Source organism: Falco naumanni, chromosome 5 (genome assembly GCF_017639655.2).
Source record: "Falco naumanni isolate bFalNau1 chromosome 5, bFalNau1.pat, whole genome shotgun sequence".
NCBI lineage: Eukaryota > Metazoa > Chordata > Aves > Falconiformes > Falconidae > Falco > Falco naumanni.
Genome location: NC_054058.1, coordinates 56,679,635 through 56,699,264, shown reverse-complemented (window position 1 = coordinate 56,699,264; position 19,630 = coordinate 56,679,635). Strand labels below are relative to the sequence as shown.

The 19,630-nt window shown below is 41.1% G+C and overlaps 1 protein-coding gene across 1 annotated transcript; it reads left to right on the top strand.

The window, feature by feature from the left end:
* The first annotated feature begins 755 nt into the window (after positions 1-755).
* Positions 756-7,071, top strand: IL22 (interleukin 22). The gene is made up of 6 exons (XM_040596943.1): positions 756-4,218; positions 4,298-4,555; positions 5,336-5,401; positions 5,500-5,643; positions 5,863-5,928; positions 6,334-7,071. The coding sequence occupies exons 2-6, from the start codon at positions 4,352-4,354 to the stop codon at positions 6,445-6,447; spliced, it is 594 nt and encodes a 197-aa protein (XP_040452877.1). The 5' UTR covers positions 756-4,218; positions 4,298-4,351; the 3' UTR covers positions 6,448-7,071.
* Positions 7,072-19,630: the final 12,559 nt, after the last annotated feature.

Genomic DNA, 19,630 nt, shown 5'->3' with positions numbered 1-19,630 from the left:
TTCCATATGGATTGCATGTTTTAAGCATTATGTGACCTGTGGTCCATTCATACAGATGTTTAAGGGAGGAGAATTTAATTGGCAGGTAAAAGATCCAAGACAATACACAAGCTCACTTTTCGATATGCCTACTCTTGACAATGCTTCTAGCCTGGTGTCCGCTCCTGCGGATATTTCTAGTAATGCAATATAATCCAAGCTGATCGTAAATGTACTAAAGAAAATTCCTGTGTGCCAGCACGCTGCTGCTGGTACGGAACAGCTGAACATCAAAATACAGTATTGGTTATTCACCTGTGGCCTCATTCAAAGTAAGAAGGAAGTGTCTGTGGCTTTTGAGGCAGATGTGATGTAGAGTTCCAGTCCTCCTCAAAAAATCCTCTGCCTTCAATATGGGTCAAAAGTCATTGTCGAGAATATTCAACCACTATGGTTTCTTAATGAATTAGGGAAACCCCGTGTAATTACACTGTAAAAGTTTGTCGGCAAGGTCAGTGATATGATAGACGTTTAACTCGTGGGACAGCATCGGAAAGAAAATACGATCTGTGAACAATTTCAAAATTAATTATACTTAAAAAACAATGCAGAGGATACTTTATAGAAGGTCAGAGGTCTTTGGTAGTTTTTAATTAAAATTAAAGCATAGCAGGTATGTTTTCTTGTAAGATTTTAGTATTTTAAGTACTGCTACTAGCCTTAAACATTAAAAATAACATTAAACCTAGAAAAAGCCATAAAATTAAAAAGGGAAAACTTTTTTACCTCAGTCTTCTACCACTCCCACCCCCCACCCATCCCCCCGCTACCTGAGCTTGGAGAGGTCTTTTTGGGGGTTCATTTTTGTTTGTTTGTTTTCAAGAGAATATTGTTTTGTAAAGAAAAGTTTGGTACTATCATGTATCGTAAGACATCAGTAGTTCAGGCTCAAAGAGAAATTACAAAATTACAAAATTACCAGTTCCCGTAGCACGTGCTAGATGTTAACATGGGAAAGTAATAGTGAGAAAGGCTGCTTTTTCAGGACATGTTCTTCAGACATGCTTTTTCTACTTTATTCTTTCTCCCTAGAGTAAGACCACCGGTGATGGTTTCAGCCAGGGTACCACATTTTAAATTTAATGCAGCTTTCTTAACACTGATCTCTTCTGCCAACTCTACAGTTCAGAGCAGCCTGTCTGAGGAGAGGTGTCTAAGTAAGCACTTCCCCGAGGTTCACCTTCAGTGCTTGTTTTTCAGAAGTTTATAGTATCTTCATCTCAAAGAAGAAAGAATTTCATCTTCAACTGTAGCAGAAAACCTCGGGATTCCTACCTCCCTCTCTAGACTTCAGCTGGGAACTGGAGTGGGAAGCGGTAGCACAGGTTTTTAGTCCCATCTTTCTATAGGATGCAATGCTGGATGTGTATCTCCCATCCAGGGCGTGGTGAGCTGGTCAAAAGAAGTGCTAACAGTGATAGCTGGTCACATCCTTGTTCAGTGCAATCTTGTAACCGAAATAGAAGACCCTGGGAATGGGAGGCGTATCTCCACCTCCAAAGAAATTCTCTTGACACGCTATGGGAAATAATGCAGCTACGGCTGTGATGCCACTTACTCAGTGGTACATTCAGGACCAGCAGTCATCTGGTGGAAGGTGGTTGGGAAGAGGGCAGGAGTAGACTGGTGAGCACGGGAACCACACAATCTGCTAAAATTAGTTTCCAGAAAGATTTTAAATGTTCATTTTTGGCCTGGACCATACTCACGGCAAGTTAGAGGGATGGAATATGAGTTACAACTCGTAATATGTAAAATGTTACAACTCACAACTGCGAACAAAAGGTTAAGTAATGCGAAGGCTTTAGGAATGTAATCAAAAAGGATTTTGTGAAATACAACTTAATGAACTTACAATATGCATTTCAGCATTTCAGTGTTTGGAAAATGAAGGTGAATACTAGAGGCAGGGAGTAAACGGAACGATTGAACAAAGCTTTTTTAAAGCCTTAGAAGGAGGACATCATGGCACAGCCAAAAAGTGACTGAGAGAGGTGGCTAACAGTATAGATGGGGGAAAGAGAGCCTTATCAAGTCTAACAATGTTTTCTTTGAAAATAGGTATTTCCCAGTGTATGGTTTCCAATACTAGAGAAGGCAGACAGAAGGGATGCTGTGATGACTGCATAAAAGAGGGCAAAAGAGAGATTCAACATCTAATTCCTCATTCCTCTGCCTGATGTTGCATAAATGTCCATCAGGCGGTCTGTGCAGCTTGGGAGCAGGGGGGCTCTTCGCAGCGGTTTGAACAGGTGAGAGTGGCATAGCACTTACCCTGGTCATGAACCCTTTCCGTGGGACTGGAGCCGCAAGAAGAGGTCAGGCAAGCTGGATCCATGTCTGACAAGAGTAAGTGACCAAAGGGGTGGAGAGGTGGGATCTGCCAGAAGGGCAGAAAGACGGGGGATCTGGACCAGGTAGGGTCTGGATGCCTATTCACAGCTTTTTGTTCTGGGTTTGGGACTTGACTTCTGCTGGATGAGCTGGTGGTGAAGTGCAAGAAACCTCAGTTAGAAGCAAACTTTGGTTATCAGACTGTGTTTAGCACCTAGAGAGGAGTTCACAGAAAGGCACTTTGGGGGAGGCCAATCCTTTGAAACAGCCTCTCTGAATTTCTCTCGGTTTGGTCTTCAGTGTCTGTCTTTTGGCTAAGTATAAATCAGCCTCCCATCTTCTCATTATCCTGCTCCCCACTGGCCCTATTAGCCCGGCAAATGAAAAATTTGTGGAAAAGGGTTTATAAACATGTTCTTGAATAGCTTTGTGGTACATTTGGGGTGTGAACTAGGTTGCTGACGTCCTGAGCCCAGACTTGCTTTCTGCTGTCTGTTGCAGTCAGGGTGCTGTTGGAGAATGGGCATGGGAGCGGGTACCTGAGAGGGACGTGGAAAGGGACATGTTGATGATGGCTCCAGGACAAGGGGGTGCAGCTTCAAGGGCACAGAGCTGTGCAGACCTGGTGGAGCAGATATCTGAGGGCAACTGAGGCAGGACTGAGGCATGAAGAGATGAATCTGTGCTGCGGATGCATCAGAGGAGGCTAAAGTGTAAAGCTGGTGCCTTTAACTGCTTCCTTTCAGGTGTAAGCACAAGAGCTGGGCGTTTCAGCTGACTGAAAGGGGTAAGGCTGATCTTGGCTCTTGCACCAAGAACCTCAATGAGAAGGGGTGAAGCCCAGCCCCAGGGATGCCCCTGTTCACTCTCAGAGGCAGAGCTGGAGGCTTGGTTTTCCAGGTCTGATTTCTCACATTTGTCACCTGTGTGCCTTGTGGGTGTCAGACAGCCAGGAGTTTGCATTTCTACTGGTTTTGTGTCCTCACGTATTACTGTCGACAGCTGGGCTGCAAATGACTCTTTGAAGAGAGCACAGCTTCCCTTTAGCACCCTGCATAATATTGCAGACTGAAGGTGCAGCACTGCCTTTATGTTAGTAGAACAGGGTTGACAAGACGGAAATCCCTTGGGTATGTAAGTGCATGACCACAGCTCTGGTCATTACACCTGGTTACAGCCTGGAATATGGATAATTTTTTGGAAAATGGGAATTTGGAGATCAGGGATGTGATAAATGCAGTGTTGGTCCTACACACTTTCTGATCTCTCAGAAAGGGCAGTGATGGGCAGGTGGGCAGTGACTCCAGTGAGCCATTGTGTAGGAAAGGGTATTTGCATCGCAGGAACCATAGGCTGTCAGTGCTTCAAGTCTGGTGCAGTCTCTGACCACTTGTGCATACCAGTCAGCAGCAGCAGTGCACCAGTCTACTACCACAGAAAATGAACAAAAATTTATGTAAGTAGTATTATCTGCCATCAAATTGCCAATCCAATTAGTGTGTTACAATCAGGACAGGAGGCACAAACCCATAAACTTCTTGAATATTTTTATGCAAAAAGAATTCAGGATTCCTGCCCCAGTAAAAGCCCCTGCTTTTGCCTCGTATTAAAATCTGGTTTATTTTATAAGAAACTAAAGATTATAATGGCCTTGAAGTTGTAGTTGTGGGTTTTGTAGTGGTTAAGTAGTTCTCAGAAGAGGATACTGGAAAGTAAGAGACTTGCTGATGTCATTTTTATTTTACCACCAGTACCCGAAAAAGAAAAAAAGCTGAGAAAGATGTTGGTGGCCCTATATAAGGTGCATCTCACCTCCTGCAGAGCACATCAAGAATCACAGCAAAGGTAAGGTGTGCAGCCTTTGTGCCTTTCTCGCTGTGCCTTGCCCACTCCCTCTGATGCTAACGCTGCTCTCTCTCACCAGTGCTGAGTGCTGTACCTGCAACCTGCTGGGACGGACGATTTTGGGTTGGGGGCCATGGCATCCATGCAGACCTTGACCAAGAGCTTCTCAGGATGGGTTGTCTTCTGCTGCTGTTGCTGTCTTCCTCTTCTTCTCACCAGCCCACTGCCTCCAAAAAGGGCAGGGGTGGCTTCTACTGCCCATCATGCCTGCAGGCTCAGGAAGATCAACTTCCAGCAGCCCTACATCAGGAATCGCACCTACACCTTGGCTAAAATGGTACAGTAACCTGTGTGTCCTTCATGGTGGGATCTGAGGACCTCCTCCTTTGCCAGTACTCCGGCTTCTCACCTTCGGCATTCCTCTCTCTTTCTCATGCATTTCTCCATAAGTAAGGAAGAGCTCGGGTATGCGGAGTGTGTCTGTTGCTTTTGGGTTGCGTAGCTGGGGGAAGATGCTGCCTCTTATCCTGCTGCTCCCCTGGGGAAAGGCAGCCCCTGGCACAGCACAGTTCCTTCTCCCAGGTGGCTGCTACTAGACTGGGGCAATTGTGAAACATGAGGTTAAATTTCTGTGTTTGCCTGTCCATTTGGAGCTGGGCCTGTCCATGATTCCAGCTGTGGCCAGGCAGCTCCTCTGGCATCTTACGGTGCTCCGTTTGTGCAGGTTCCTTGGCTGCTCTCACCGTGGGTGTGTTGCCGCTGGTGGGCTCCATGGAGTGCTGCAGCACCTCCCAGCAGTGCTGCGGGCTGGCGTGAGGTCGGCCACCTGCGGCATCTGGTTGAGTCATCATAACCACTGTGACATATGATGTTTAAGAGGGGCACAGGAATTCAGACTGCTTGTCTTGTTTATTTTCCAGTGATACTAACTTTGAGTCTCACCCAGTTAAGGGGAGAAACAGGAACAATGTCCAAGCTTATCCACCTGTAGCAGGCTATCTGTGGTGTCCGTTCCCTCATTTCACCTGCACTATTACTGATGAAAAACTTAGGGTTTATTATTAACTTTTAGGTAAGGTTCCTACCCCCACCTGACATTTCCTTTTTTTCCTCTCAGGCTAGGGTCTCGGACCAGGACACCGACAACAGGCTCATTGGGCAGCAACTCTATGCTAACATCAAGGTAAGCCTTACACTGGGAGGCTGCTCTGTGCGTCCTTCTGTAGCACTTGTTGATCTCTTGCCACGATTTAACATATTTAACATAATTTGCATACATAGGAAACCAACCGCTGCTATATGATGAAGACGATTACGGAGATTGTACTGAAAGATGTCCTCCTCACTGAGGCCAAGGACCAGTACCCACACACTGAGGAGGTGGCACAGTTCTTAGCATCCCTGACCTCGGAGCTGAGCAAATGTGTGAGTAGTGTTGTGGTTCTTTCCCTCTGAGTTGTGGCTCTTGACACTGCTCCTGAATCTCAAAATGCTGCAAACAGCAGCAAAAGGCAGTGATATGAAAGGAAACCTCAGATCAAAGATATGGGACTCGAGACTGATAGAAAGGTGTGAAAAAGGAAAAAAAAAGCACATCGTTGCATACAGTTGCCAACGTAACGTCTGAATGTTCTCGTTTTTTAGGAATTCTCAGGACACAGAGAGCACATAGAAAAGAACTTGGAAGAAATGAAGAGCAAAATGAAACAGGTACATTTCCCCCCAACATTTAAAAAGAACAGTTCCTAACGCCAGTCATTTAGTTGGATTAAGGCTGACCTAATTATGAAACAAACTCTGGAAGTTACTTAGGAAGTGAAGCCTGCAGGGGTATTAAATAGGGGATTAGTGATGTTTCCACTTTCAGCACCCCTTTACTTCTGTTAACTCTCTGCACACCTTATGGAAATTTAAACCTGCAGAAGTCAGATTGCAGGTAGCTGTATATGCTAAACTAGAGCTGAACGAGCTAGTTTGTATCTTAGGGTATAATGACTCAAACAGAAGTACTTGAAAGAATGAGAGTGAGTTCTAATTTCAAGGGTTTTGACAGACCTGGTTTCAATTTTCTGAAAAATAACAAAGTGCTACAACTTACATTCTGCTCTTTTCTAGTTGGGAGAGAATGGAAAGACTAAAGCCATTGGAGAACTGGATTTACTGTTTGACTACATAGAGAATGCCTGTACTGATGCCCCAAAGAAGGGAGGGAAAAAGATGAAAAACTGAAAGAATTTCAGATCCAGTTTGAAGACACGTCTCTAAGAAACTCTTGCTGTGACCTGAACTGATGTCCTATTGCAGACGCCCCCCCCCCCCCCCCCAGATGCAGTATATTTTTCACTTGTGCCAGAAGTAGCAAATTAAGTGGTCCCAGGCAGGACACATACTGCTGCTGCCTTTGAGAACGAAAACTCCAGGACAGTGTTTGCAGCTCCATTTCAACAGGGGACGTTAGTTATTTTCAAAGGCATGCTCCTGTCCTCCTCACCTCCATAGGCATAAGGCAATTGTTTCTGTATTTTATATGCTGAGCTTTGACACCTAGGAGCCAGCTTTGCTCCAGGTAGGCAGCGGTACTGAGCCAGGGTGTTTGGAGCCTTTTACGTGAAAATCTCTCTTGCCTATGTTGCCCCCTTCTGACCTTTACCTGAAAAGCTGGTATTTCAGACTAATTCAGAGAGAATTTTTGTCATTCATATTTATATGGTAACTTATTTTAAGGTAATAATTATACAGTAATTTTATTTATAGAGTTGATTGAAAAATATCCAAGGAAATATATTTATGAAGCTGTATCAGAGGCTTTTAAATGAACTATGAAATTAGAAAGAAAACGCTGTGTGATATTTATATGCAGATGGATTGTTTTATAAATGCTTACTCTTTAAGTTATTATAATAAATATTTTGGTCCTCAAATGTTGCCATTTACAGAGCTTTTCTCTTTTACTCAAATGCAAAGGGTCATCTATATATGTCAGCCACACGATATGCATCATTTACATACTGTGCCTGTGGGGCTACTGGGCCAGTGGCTGTATTCTTATGTATTCTGGTATTTCTATATCCAGAAAGGCTGCAAGCTCGGTCTGGGACATGCTTCTTCACAATAAGGCTGCAATTTCAACTTGTCACAGGCCAGGGCTTAGCAGGGAACATGTGGGTCAACTTTTCTTGTGCGGGGTGGTGGGAAAAATAACATCACTCCTGAGAGTCGTTGGTTTGGTTCGTTGATTCTGCCTCAGTGTGCCCATAGACAAGATCCCATCTTGAACAGCTGCTGGTGAAAAGTCCCCCCTGGGTTAGATGAGATGGAGACAGTCAGGCAGCAGCTGCTACTGAAAACTCAGAGTGCTGCCTTCTTGCTGCCCCATAGGCATGCTGAGGACAAACGGTGTGGTGCTCTGCAGCATCAGGGATTTGAGAGCGCTTCAGAAAAGAAGTGCTTGGTGCCTACTCTTGACACAAGTTCCCAGACAGAGGAAAAAATCACTGAAGAACAGTTTATTCCATCATTACCAGTCCTTCAACAATGTCCCCTGGGCAAAGGCAAAGGAGTTCCTCTAGTGCAGCCAGGGACACTGGTGGCTGGACCAAGGAAGGTTAAAGAGATGAAAAGCATACAAATAGTGAGAAAGCCAGAGGAAATATGTAATAGCAGATTCTCAGCAACTGGTGAAAACTTCTTCAGCAAGGCTTTACCATTTATTTCTCAGGGCAACAGGCATCCTGTCCGCATCTGAAAAAGCACTGCAAACATCCTCAAATAAAGGACTCAGGGTGACACTGCAGGTGAGGAGAGTGAATTTTGTAAACACAGAGTATCTGGAACATACAAATGCAAAAATTCTTGCTAAAAGGTTATCTAGAAGTCACCCCGTGAATAGATACTGTAATATGAGAAAAATGTTGGCAGGAAATCTACCTTGACCTGCCTTGGCATCTTCATAAATTAAATTGAAAGAGAAATTAGTTAGACCAAAAATAGTCTCAACATGTCTTACATCAGATATTGAAGTTAGATGGCATTGAAGTGAAATTAAACTATCCTGTCTCGTTCCTGAACCAGACAGTTTTTGAGACAAAAGCATCCACCCATACCTAATGTGAACAAGCTTTCTGTGAATTGAAGTTATAACACTTCCTTGTGGGAACTCACATAGTAGACTGGTGTATGATCCATCTGGGTCACACTAGATGTTACCTGTCACACTAGATGCAATCAACATAGTTTACTTCACACTTTCATTTGCATCTCACAACATATGAATTACATACCTGTTCACAGTCCAGGCAGAAATGACCCAACAGTGACAGACAGCATTCATAGGGATGATGTTGTCAAGAGCTGTTAGCCAACATCATTTCTCTTATCATTTGATAATTTGTCTTATCATTGTGACAGCTGACAGCAAAGGAGGAAGGTAAGCACCAAACGGGGAGTTCATCTCACTGACCTTTGACAGACACTGCCTATCCCAGGGCAACACCCGGTTCCCTTTACAGTCAGTGGAGGGAAATAGGAATTATCCAGGTGTCATTCATCTCATCTGCATTAGAGGTTTATAAAGATTTGGACGGAATAACGAGACTTTGCTGTAAAAGTACATGTTTTCTTCCTTGATTATAAAGAGTCTAGACTGTGAACCACACATGCTGTCCATCGTTGAGCTCATCTTTCACAAATGGATAATTAACTTATTTCCTTCTTCTACTTCCTTTAGGGCTCGTCCACCTTGTCCTTGTTGAGCTGTCCTACTCAGAAATGTCAAATCTATCTCTCAAGCTTTCCACACTGGGGCTAAACCCAGATGAAAACTCATTTGTCTGCAAAAGTGTAAACATGTCAACTATTTATTAACTTCTCCAACCCTGAAAACCACTAGCTAGAAGACTCTATCATGGGAACTTCATGAGCTGGAGCCCTGGAAATACCACAGCAAATTTTGCAGAATTTCCACCATAGGTTTTCTTGCAGGGCACATGTGACTTGTGGGTGTGTGAAGGATGGCAGGTGATGGTCAATTGTGAACAGACAAAGGAAGTAGAAGTCGGAGGAGATTTCCCTTACAGCCAGGGGAAATGTCTGGGACAAACAATTACTGACCAAAAGAAAATAAAGATGTAGTTCCTGTCAGGCAAGCTGATTTTCAATTCAGTCAATAGTTATAGCTCAAACAAGGAAAATCATGCTGAAATGTTTTGTTCTGACATTTTCTAAATAAAATTATTTCAGCTTTACACTTCAAAATAGTGTTTTGGTTTAGAATTCTATGTACATTTTCTTTCAAAGTTTGAAAAGAGATTTGAAAGCAAAATGAGCTGTTTCGTTTTGAGTTGGACAAGTGCTTTGGGTTGACCCCAAAATGAATTTTTTTTGGTTTAATTTTTCAGTTGGGTCACCAAAGAGAAACTCTGTTGTTCACAAAATTCTAATTTCCGTTGCCCTATTTTCCTTTTCTCACACCACCTCCAAGTCATGGACTATTTGTAATTCCCAGAAGTCCTTGACCTATTGCTGTTAGGGAAGGCACCTGCCTCACATCCTTCATCAAGGACACCTCCATTGCAGAGCCTGGAGAACCTCTTCCAGAACAAAAACTGACAGAGCCACCTACTGCTAAATTTGCATTTCGTTGGCTTTTCCTCTCCTTTGCTTACATTAGGTGACAAGAACAGGCATTTTTTTTCCTGTATAGATAATTATAAAACATTTAAACTACCTCTGAAACTTCATATTTTGAAGATAAAGGAACCCAAAGCATGAATAGAAGTTTCCACATCCTGCTGAGTAAGTACTGGTGACAGTTTAAGAAACTTCTCTTAAATACATTGCATGGAGAGTTACTCAGTTATGAGATTTACATATTTAATGCCCGAATATATACTCCTTAAGTGACCTAGAATAATAGAAGGTTGATATTTCCAATTTGCTGCTGGAAGTGTATCCTAGACAATACAAAAAGAACCGAAGCAATCCTGATGGTAAGCCAGAGGCATGGGATTAAGTCAGTCTGTGTTTTGAAGCACAATTAGCTAAACAATTAGCTGCTTTGAAGAAGGTATGGGCTGCAATTGAACAACAGCAAATGCCTGATAACCTTTTCAGTCACAGCCGTCATCAGTACTGGATGGATGTTTGTAAAATTGGTGTAACCCGGAGCAGAACTGGCCTGCTGATGCAAAGCAGGACTGGCAGAGGCATTACAGTCAATTTCAGGCTTATGAATGATGCTGCCAGAGAGAAGGTAATGACCGTGGAAAGAAGGAAAACACACAATGCAGTTCCGTGGGACCCAGGGTATTTTTGCCAGGCTACTACCCAATCCAATGTTACATAAAATAACATATTTAGGATGGAAAGTAATGCAGCCTCTCAGGGGATCCAGACCAGGATGCTGTGCCTTTCAAGAATTTGTTAGGAAGTTTTATTTGTGAAGTAAATTACAAAACACAAACTATGCTAAAGCTGATGACATTTCTGGAGCTACTCATGCTTCTTAACACATTTCCATTTGTAACACCTTTTTCTTGGTTAACATGCAGCTGCAGACCTTATCAGATGAACTGTATGAATACCATCGCTAGCAAAAGTGTTAAACAACAATGCAAGTGAAAAAATTTCTTCTGAAGTCCAGGAAATCACTCTTTCTGTTTAACTTTTAAATTCCAAATCCCTGGCCAAATTCACAGATACCATTTGCTATAATTTAATGTGGAATTCACTGATGTATGGTTTAGAAAAGAAGATATTCCTACATCTTTCCTCCTTTAAGGGGAGAAAAAAAATAATTTTGAGGAGAACTGTCTGTTTATCTTCAGCAACTTAACTCATGAAACCCAACTGTAAGCATTTTTTGAGTATGAAGGATTAAGGCACAGCATTACATATTCCCAAGTTCAGCCCATTTTTCTTCCCTAGGACTGATAAAGAGAAAGGACAAATCTTCTAATCGAGAAACATCTTCTGTTTTGCTCAGGGCAACATGAATCAAAATATTTTGAAAAACAGACTGAAAATCGTGCCTTTGACTAACTGACTTGAAACCGTTGTATGGTTGTTTCTGCAAGAACCACTAAGGTTCTTCAATGGAAACTGTAGCCCTAGTTTCAAGCGATGGCATTCAAAATGATACGGTTTTCCAAAAACTACAAAGTTGCACTGATTTTAAGTCTATTTTGCCTGATAGTTTTCCAAAAGTAGGTTGCTCCTGGTGCCTGCAGCACATGTAAGGAGTGGAGATGATGTTCATTATGCTGTGAAAGGGATAGGGGAAATCAGGTATCTGTGGTAAAGCCTAAAAGCTGTGCAGTCGTGAAGACTGACTTTCTGATTTGTCTTTTGCATTAGGCCTTGAGAGGTAAGAGCTCCCCAATGGTTTAGCCCATCATGTTTCTCGTCCTGCTCTGCAGAAGGCAGAAATAATACTCCTACTGACTTCAAAGCGTGTAAGACCAGGCTTGTAGTTCGTGAGTGTATCAAGTTAATTATGTTACAAAGAAAATATGAAAAATTTCAACACAGATATTAAGGTGGAAGTGATGAATTGGACTGCTCCGATAAAAGGCTTATTCCAGAAAGTCCAATATATTGACACTTACTTGGGAAGCAGAAGTTCCAAAATAAACATTGGACAATGCTTATCATTGCATTGACTTTTTTGTTGTTGTTGTTGTTGTTGTTTTAAAACTATCCAGGCTTTGCCTTAGGTTAATACTTCTTATCAAACATATCTCTAAAATTTAAAATTTCTGGTTTGAACAACCTTTCTCCTTTAGCAGTTTATAATGTGACTCCTACCAGTCTTGAATAGAAGAAAATTCAGATTCTGTCTTTTTTCTTTTTATATTTTATAAAAAAAAAAAAAAAAAAAAAAAAGGATAACAGAAATTTTAGGTAGGTAATCCCAGAGTCAGGGGTTATAAACTCTGATGCTCTTTTTTACTCTGCTAACTCAAAAATGGAGAATACTTTTTTGTCAAGCACAGCATTTGGCAAACAATATGATTGTTTTGAAGGCATTAACATGTCAACTTCAACATGGTGATCATTGCTCCTGTATGTAACAGATTCCATTAAGTTTATGAAAGCATCTTGTTTTGAAGGAACACGTGTGTACCAGAAAATGCAAGACGATTACTTGCACATGAAATGTCTGGTTTAACATGACACATGAGGTCAAAGCCTGCAAAACAGGGAGCTGCTCAGCCTTAGCATTGTGCTCTCATTTTTAATCTGCCAGAGATTCAGTTGTTACATGACAAGGACTTCTGGGCAGTGACTGGGAGAGCAAAACAAATCAGTGACCAACTCTGATGCTGTGAATTGGTAAAACACCACAATTTTCCCTCATTTTGATAACAGCCTTGTATAAGTCGTCTGCCCTAGCTTTGGTGTCAGAAAGTGAGCCAGCAGACTCTGAGGTGCTCCCACAGGCACCTGCAGAGCCCACCTCTGGCTCCATCAGCAGCAAGGGTGTTAGGCATGTGAGGGGAGGTGTCCTCTGAGCCCTGGTCCTCTCCGTCAGACTGAGACATCCAACCTCCAGTGGTCTATGGTTGGGTGTGACAAATCCCAGCCATAGACTTCAGGGTGTTACGTTGCTTGTGGGCCAAGCTCCTGGCAAGAGAAAGAAGCAGGAACAAACAGCTTTTTCAATGCCATTTTACTTTGGAAACCTTTTGGCAATAAGAATGTGAATTTAGATTTCGATTTTCATTTCTTAACTGTGTTCTGTTGGTACTTTTTACACTAGCAGTTAGGAACTTCGATTTATGTTGGTAATCAAGTGACAATGGAAATTAATACATAATAAAGAATGTGTTTTAGGTGAGACAAATGTGAGGTTTCTCTGAAAATAGGAAGAAGGGAACAACTCATCTTTTCTATACTTCTGAAAAGTAAAACAGAGAATTTCTTAGAGCCGCAGTACAAAGTTTTGGCTGGGAGGGTTGGGTTTGTGCCGTAACCTCATTATCAGAACCGAGATAAAAAGAGAGGTTGCAGATTGGTAAATTGTCTCCTGTTCTTTGCTGTGTGGTTACAGAGGTATACGATAAATAAAATGTTTGATTTTCAAAAGTGATAGATTAGTAAAAATAAACCTCGGTGTGTTCAGAGGCTTGGGCAAACATTTCAGACAGAGGATACTTTTCAGGACTTGCCTGCAAGTTTTGAAACAGGTTGGCTGATTATCAAGTCAATAAATCTGATTTTTGTGGAACTGCTAAGCTGAATGAAGGGAAATCTGCTAGAAAAATGCTCCTTCCTGAGCAAAGGAATTCTCATGTGCAAAAATTTGGTTTCACATAATCTAATCTGAACCTGGAAATGAGAGGAAACATTTTATAGTCCCTGAAGAGCTTATTTGGTAGTCAAAATTCACTAAAGTTTGCAATGAGACTCATAAAAGCTTCTTCCCAAATGGATACAGGTACTGGAAGTTTTTATTAGAGATGGGAAACAAGTAATTAAAATCAAGGCTGCCATGTGATTTTCCCAGCCCATGCAGAGGGCTGTAGATGTAACCTCTTTCTGCTGATGCAACAACAACAACAACAAATAATCAGAAGAATCATGGCAAAGGAAATATTTTTCCTTTTTTTTGTAGCAAATGGTAGCTCTGAAGCTTTGATTAAGACTGGAAGCCTTTTTCCATTAGAATTTTTTCTTTTTTCTGCTGGTAGAAAATTGGTTTTGTGAAGAAATTGGTGCTTTTACTGCTTTTCTACATAAGTGATGATTTTCTTCTGGAAACTCAAGAACTGAAAAGCCCAGTACTGATATTAATTTGCAAAAAAAAAAAAAAAAAAAAAAAAAAAAAAAAAAAAAGAGGAAAAAAAGAAAAAGAGTTTTCTTTGGTTGTTCACTGGAAACTATAGATCCATATTTTAAAAAATGAAAAGTAGCTATTTTCATATGGAGAACATCAACAATTTTCTGTTTAGTTTCACTTCACTCCCACAAGCATATTAGATGATTTAAACTTCTCTCAGAGTTACAAAATTAATTGGCTGTATGGGAATTTGTAAGGTCAATGCTTAGGTCTCTAATTATAATTTTGCACATAAGGATTCCCTAAAAACTTTACTAAATCTACAAATGATAAAAGATGGATTATTTCTGATTTGTTTAAGAAGCTCTTAAAGAAGGTGTTTGTTAAAACATGTCTTCCATAACTTATCACATTGCACATGATTTTACATACTGTGCTAAAGAATAAGAGTAAAGCCTAAACATAGGCTGAAGAGTGAAACTGCAGACAAGCAAGCTATCCAAAGGTAGATATAACTAGTATTTTACTTTTTTATAAGTTTCTAAAATAAAATATAGATAATGTAGGCAATATCAACTTCATTATTATCTTCTTGGTTTCTAGAACTAACCACTGTCGTAATTAATATCTGCTGAATTAGACTTATTTATATTAATTGCAATAAGCAATGCTTTCTCTTAGATGGTAAAAAAGCTGCCCCATCATTTTAATTGGAAAAAAACCATCAAACCTTCCTTGATCTAAAGCGAAAATCTCAATGCATATTTTGACACGTGGCATCTGCTCTTTCTCTTGAAATGCCACAGATATTTTGTAATATTTTATTTTTTCTATAACTTTTAGGAGTCTTTACAATACAATCTCTTTTTTATAAGTACTGCCAACAAGAAACTCAGATTTTACTGCACCCTCAAGTACTTCTCTAGTGGCCTGTGCCACAGGATTTTACATACTTTGGAAAATGAACCTTTCGTGAGTAATTAATTGTTTGGCTGCTTTATCTTCCCTAGCAACAACGTGCCAGATGTGATCAAATCTGATAAGTAAGTAAACTTTCCACAGAAAATGCCCCTACTGATGAGATTCATTGAAAACACCACTTTACAAAAGAGGTACTACACAGTGGAAAGTGGAGAAGTCTGGAGACATGAAGGGGTTGTTGAATGAAAGCTGGGGACATGGCACCATGGCAGCAATATCGGACTGAAGGTCACAGACTTCTCAGGGCTTGAGGACTACTGCTGAGGGAAAGGTAACAGAGGGAAGCGTATTTAACCCCAATAGGTTTAAGTTGGCTGGAGGGAGAATGGCATCTCCAATGGAACGATGCTCTGGAACATCATTGTATCATTGTGTTGCCCACGCGCTGATGCCTCCCTTGCTTTTGTTCTCTGGTGCTACTACTGGAGAATGAAGGTCGCGGCCATTCTGCGGCAGTTGGTCCAACAGCAACCAGGATTTTGGCACAAATCTCGCTTGAGAGAGAAAAGTGTCCTGAGGGATGGCTTGGCAAGTATTTGCTGGAGGTTTAACTGGTGTTTAAAAGTGGCAGGCTAAAACGGATTCAGCTTTCGGCAAACAGAAAACCTTTAGTTTCAAACAAAGTGTGTGACTTCAGTTCTCTACTGAAACTCTGGAAATACACTGCAAACAAACATTTCTTAAATAGGTTGTGTGTTGTTTTTTTTTTTTTTTTTTTTTTTTTTTAATAAAAGACTATTCTTGCAAATAAGCATCAACTGTAATTATTTTTCTTAATGTGGTTTGTTTTGCTTCCTGCCATTACCATGGCCAAGCCAGCTGGAAGATTCAATGCCAGTATCGTTCACCAGTGTCTGGTTAGGTTACTTATACCTCTGTACGTCCTAACTTATCATTGTAGTGTCTGAATATTGTCCAGAAATTCTATTTCACTGCTATTTTAAATTACATCTCAAAATTTATTTCTCACAGGACACAGCCACCTCTGAGCAGTCTGGTCAATTCACATCTTAAATAATGTTCTTTTCCAACACCCAGAAATTTTTCCAGGATGGAGGGTGTAGTTTCTGCAGCTTCACAATCTTCTTGCTCAGCTCCCAGTTGACATTACTCGTAGAGCAGTATGGGCACCCTGTGCTGGCATTGCCAAGATGCTCAGGGATGTCCTGGTTTAAAAGAACAGATGGGGAAAACCTTTAAAAATTAAATTTGAAAAGAGAAGCAATCAAGAAAGGTAAAAAAAAAAACAAAACAAGGGGAGAGAGAAAACTGAAAAATGGTGCACAAAGGTAGAAGGAAAGAGAAGCTTTTCAGTATAAGAGTGGTGCCGTACAACCTGACCCACTTCTATCAGCCTAACAGCTGCTCTGGGGGAGCATCCTCCTCCCCCAGAACTGGGCCCAGGTTTCCATGTAGTTGGCTTTTTCCTTTCATGATTTTAGCACAACCTTTTTGAAAAGCCGTGATGAAATTACAAGAGAAAGCAGGTCACAGACTCTTGAACACTCCTCTATGTCGCAAGAGAACGCAAAGAGTCTGGAATGGCTGCCTGCCTACGTGGGCAAGCTGAGCTGTCTGCTACTGCCGAGCACATCTGTACGCTGCAGTAATAGCGCTGTACAGGGGTTTCCTAGGGCGAGTTTGGTGGTAGTAGACAAATGTTTTCTAAAGAGTTCAGGGACTGAATCTCTGTCATTAAGTGAGATCACTAGACTGGTTGATGGGAACAATGTGAACATGCTTGAGCACTTTTTCACAGCTCTTTCTTTCATAATCTCAAGACTACAAGAATGTGACTAGTAAAGTCTATATACATGAAAGTTTTATGTCAAATTCAGCTCCTCGTCTAGCCATGAGTTGATTATTGATTTTTAATTACACAGCTGGAGACATTTGAAAGGCATCTTGAGATATTCAGGGAGTGCTGAGCATTCTTTCAAAGCGGCTAATTGTTGGCTATAAAAATTACTACTGCTTTGAAAACTCAAACTGCTGTCTTTGTTCTGTGCACAGAGGCAAAATTTTAATTTTAGTACCTTGGTGATTTCAAACTGGACCCTGAATATACTCTGTAATCTGTCTCTGAAAAGATGGAATGTGCTGAAACCTTCCAGTCAGATGGCTGAAGTAAAACTAGCTTGACAGACAATTGTTGGCCATCTGTCACCGAAGTAAAACACAGAACCAGGACAGCAGCACCACTTGAATCAGTCTGTGCCATTTCTTGAGGATGAGAGCAGATTAACAATATGTTTTATAGCAATTCACATTTAAGGCTTACTCAAAAGATGTTACTCATAAAGTGCAAAGAGATGCAAATGCCCAGAGGAAAAGTAATTGGGGTTTTGTAGGGGTTTTTTTTGGGGTTTTTTTGTTTGTTTGTGTGTTTGGTTTGGTTTTGTTTGTCTTCTTCATCTAAGCTTGAGGGATTTCTGCTTTACTCAACACCTTAAAATTTTATGAAGTTTGTCTAAAGCATAGAGTGAAAAAATTCTGAGTGTGGTGGATATGTGGCCCTGGTGGTGGAGGGCTGTGGAGATTATTAAGGCACTGGAGCACCTTTCCTCTGAGGAGAGGCAGTGAGATTTGGGACTGTTCAGCCTGGAGAAGAGAATGGTCAGGGAGATCTTATCAATCTGTATAAATACCTGAGGTGGGAGGGGGAGTAAAGAAGAGAGCCAGGCTCATCTCAGTGGTCCCCAGTGACAGAATAAGAGGCAATAGGCACAAATTAAAATGCCTGAAATTCCATCTGAACACAGGAAGACAATTTTTTACTGTGAGAATGACCAAACATTGGCACAGGTTGCCCAGAGAAGTTGTGGAGTCCCACCTTTGGAGATATTCAAAACCAGACTGGGCACAACCCTGGGCAGCTGCCTCTAGCTGTTCCTGCTTGAGCAGGAGGGTTAGACAAGATGACCTCCAGAGGCCCCTTCCAACCTCAACATTTGTTGCTCCTCAACAAAAGCAGTTGAGGAGCTCCTGGACAGGTACCATGTAGCATGCGTGTGTCATGGGAGCAAGTGTAGTGTTTTTGTGTTTAGGAATGAGAAAGGCACCAGACTGACATCCAACCCTAGGCAGCCACGGTTTTAACTTTATTTGCACTGTCCCAATTTCAGTTATGTAGGGATTTTTCCTAACCAGAGCTGTGTATGTACAATATTTAGGCAGGAGCTCCTGGTGTCATCTGTTCACGTTATTCTGTTGTTACTCTGCCTTTTATGACTATTGAAGCCAATGGCAGTGAATCATTGGGTGACTATGTGCTGAGTTTGCATGGGTAATTTAGGTATCTGTGTCCAAAAAAATAGATTCATAATTGTTCAGTAATTGTATGAAATCTATGGCAGTTCCAAAGTTCCCTATTATAATAGTAGGAGGTTACAAGAAACAGTGTTTAAACACTGATGGGTATTTTGTGCTTACCTATGTGCCTGTGCTCATTACAATCATGTTCAGAACATTGCAGAATCGGTTTTTGACACTAGGAGCTGCTGCATTCCAAACTTCTCTCTCCAACAGAGGCACTAGGGTATCTCAATTTTTTATGTCCTACAGTAGTATTGTCACCCTCAGTTTCTGGAAGATCTCACTAGACTTCATTGCTACTCATCAAATCACATTTCGGGGCACAAATACTGCACCTCTTCATAGACCTGTTATTTTTCAGAAGACCAAATTAAACAGAATAAGGGAACAAAAGCAATACTAGAGAATAGACTTAAGAGGCAGTATAACATTAACAGCAACTAAGCAAATATGAGTAATGTTTATAGGAAATACACGACTAATTTAGTTCTAGTTATACTAACAGGAAATAAACTGAAAATGTGAAAAGTGAGAAGATTTAGAAGTAAAAAACTAGATGAGGCTTTTTATGGATGGAGATCAAAAAACCAATTAAGCTGCAAAAGGACCAGTAGATATGATTGTTACCTTAAATAGACTATCAGAAGCTTGCAGCAGTGGTAGATGTATCTGTTCATTCTATATAGAGCAAGGTAATTTAATATTAATAATATCTACTGAACTCATATAGATCAAGTAATTCCACGATTCACAATAAGACAGTGAAGAAAGGATCCTCCAGGCTAGTGGTCTCATATACTCACGTGGAGCACAGATCACACACAGCCTCCTTTGAAATTTAGTCCCTAGCCAGGGTAAATCAGGCAAGATTTTCTTCTCTAATAAGCTGGATGCTCTTTCAGTTTTTGTTATTCTTTCTTTCTTAGTTATTTTCCTTCTCTTTCATTCTCATGATCATAAACTTTACACGGTTTGTATTAATGTAACACATGAACTTCACGCATGTTATCAGTATTGTATTGTTCCTTAAGTATTCATCGACACTCTACATGTAAAATTTTCCCATATAGAGAGAGCCCATTTCCTTTAGGGCAGGCTCCTTCGGCTCCTGTGGTTCCCAGCCTAGGTCTGGAAATCGGCGTGCTCGGTGGTGTGTTCTGTTGCTGTCCTCAGACTAGCTGTGGATATAACGGTTCCACTGCCTATACAAAGCTTTGCAGATCTTCTCTGTCTTTATTGCTAGAAGAGTCGGAGTCCCTGAATTCGTTTCTTCCTCTGCTTCATATAACTTTAAATACTGAATAATACTGATTCTTTGGTATTCTGTCTTTATTATTT

Excerpts from the sequence above, each read along its gene's own strand:
- IL22 (XM_040596943.1), top strand. The coding sequence starts at position 4,352 with ATGGCATCCATGCAGACCTTGACCAAGAGCTTCTCAGGATGGGTTGTC. Across the intron at positions 5,402-5,499 it reads AACTCTATGCTAACATCAAG|GAAACCAACCGCTGCTATAT; the intron begins GTAAGCCTTACA and ends TTGCATACATAG. Across the intron at positions 5,644-5,862 it reads CCTCGGAGCTGAGCAAATGT|GAATTCTCAGGACACAGAGA; the intron begins GTGAGTAGTGTT and ends CTCGTTTTTTAG.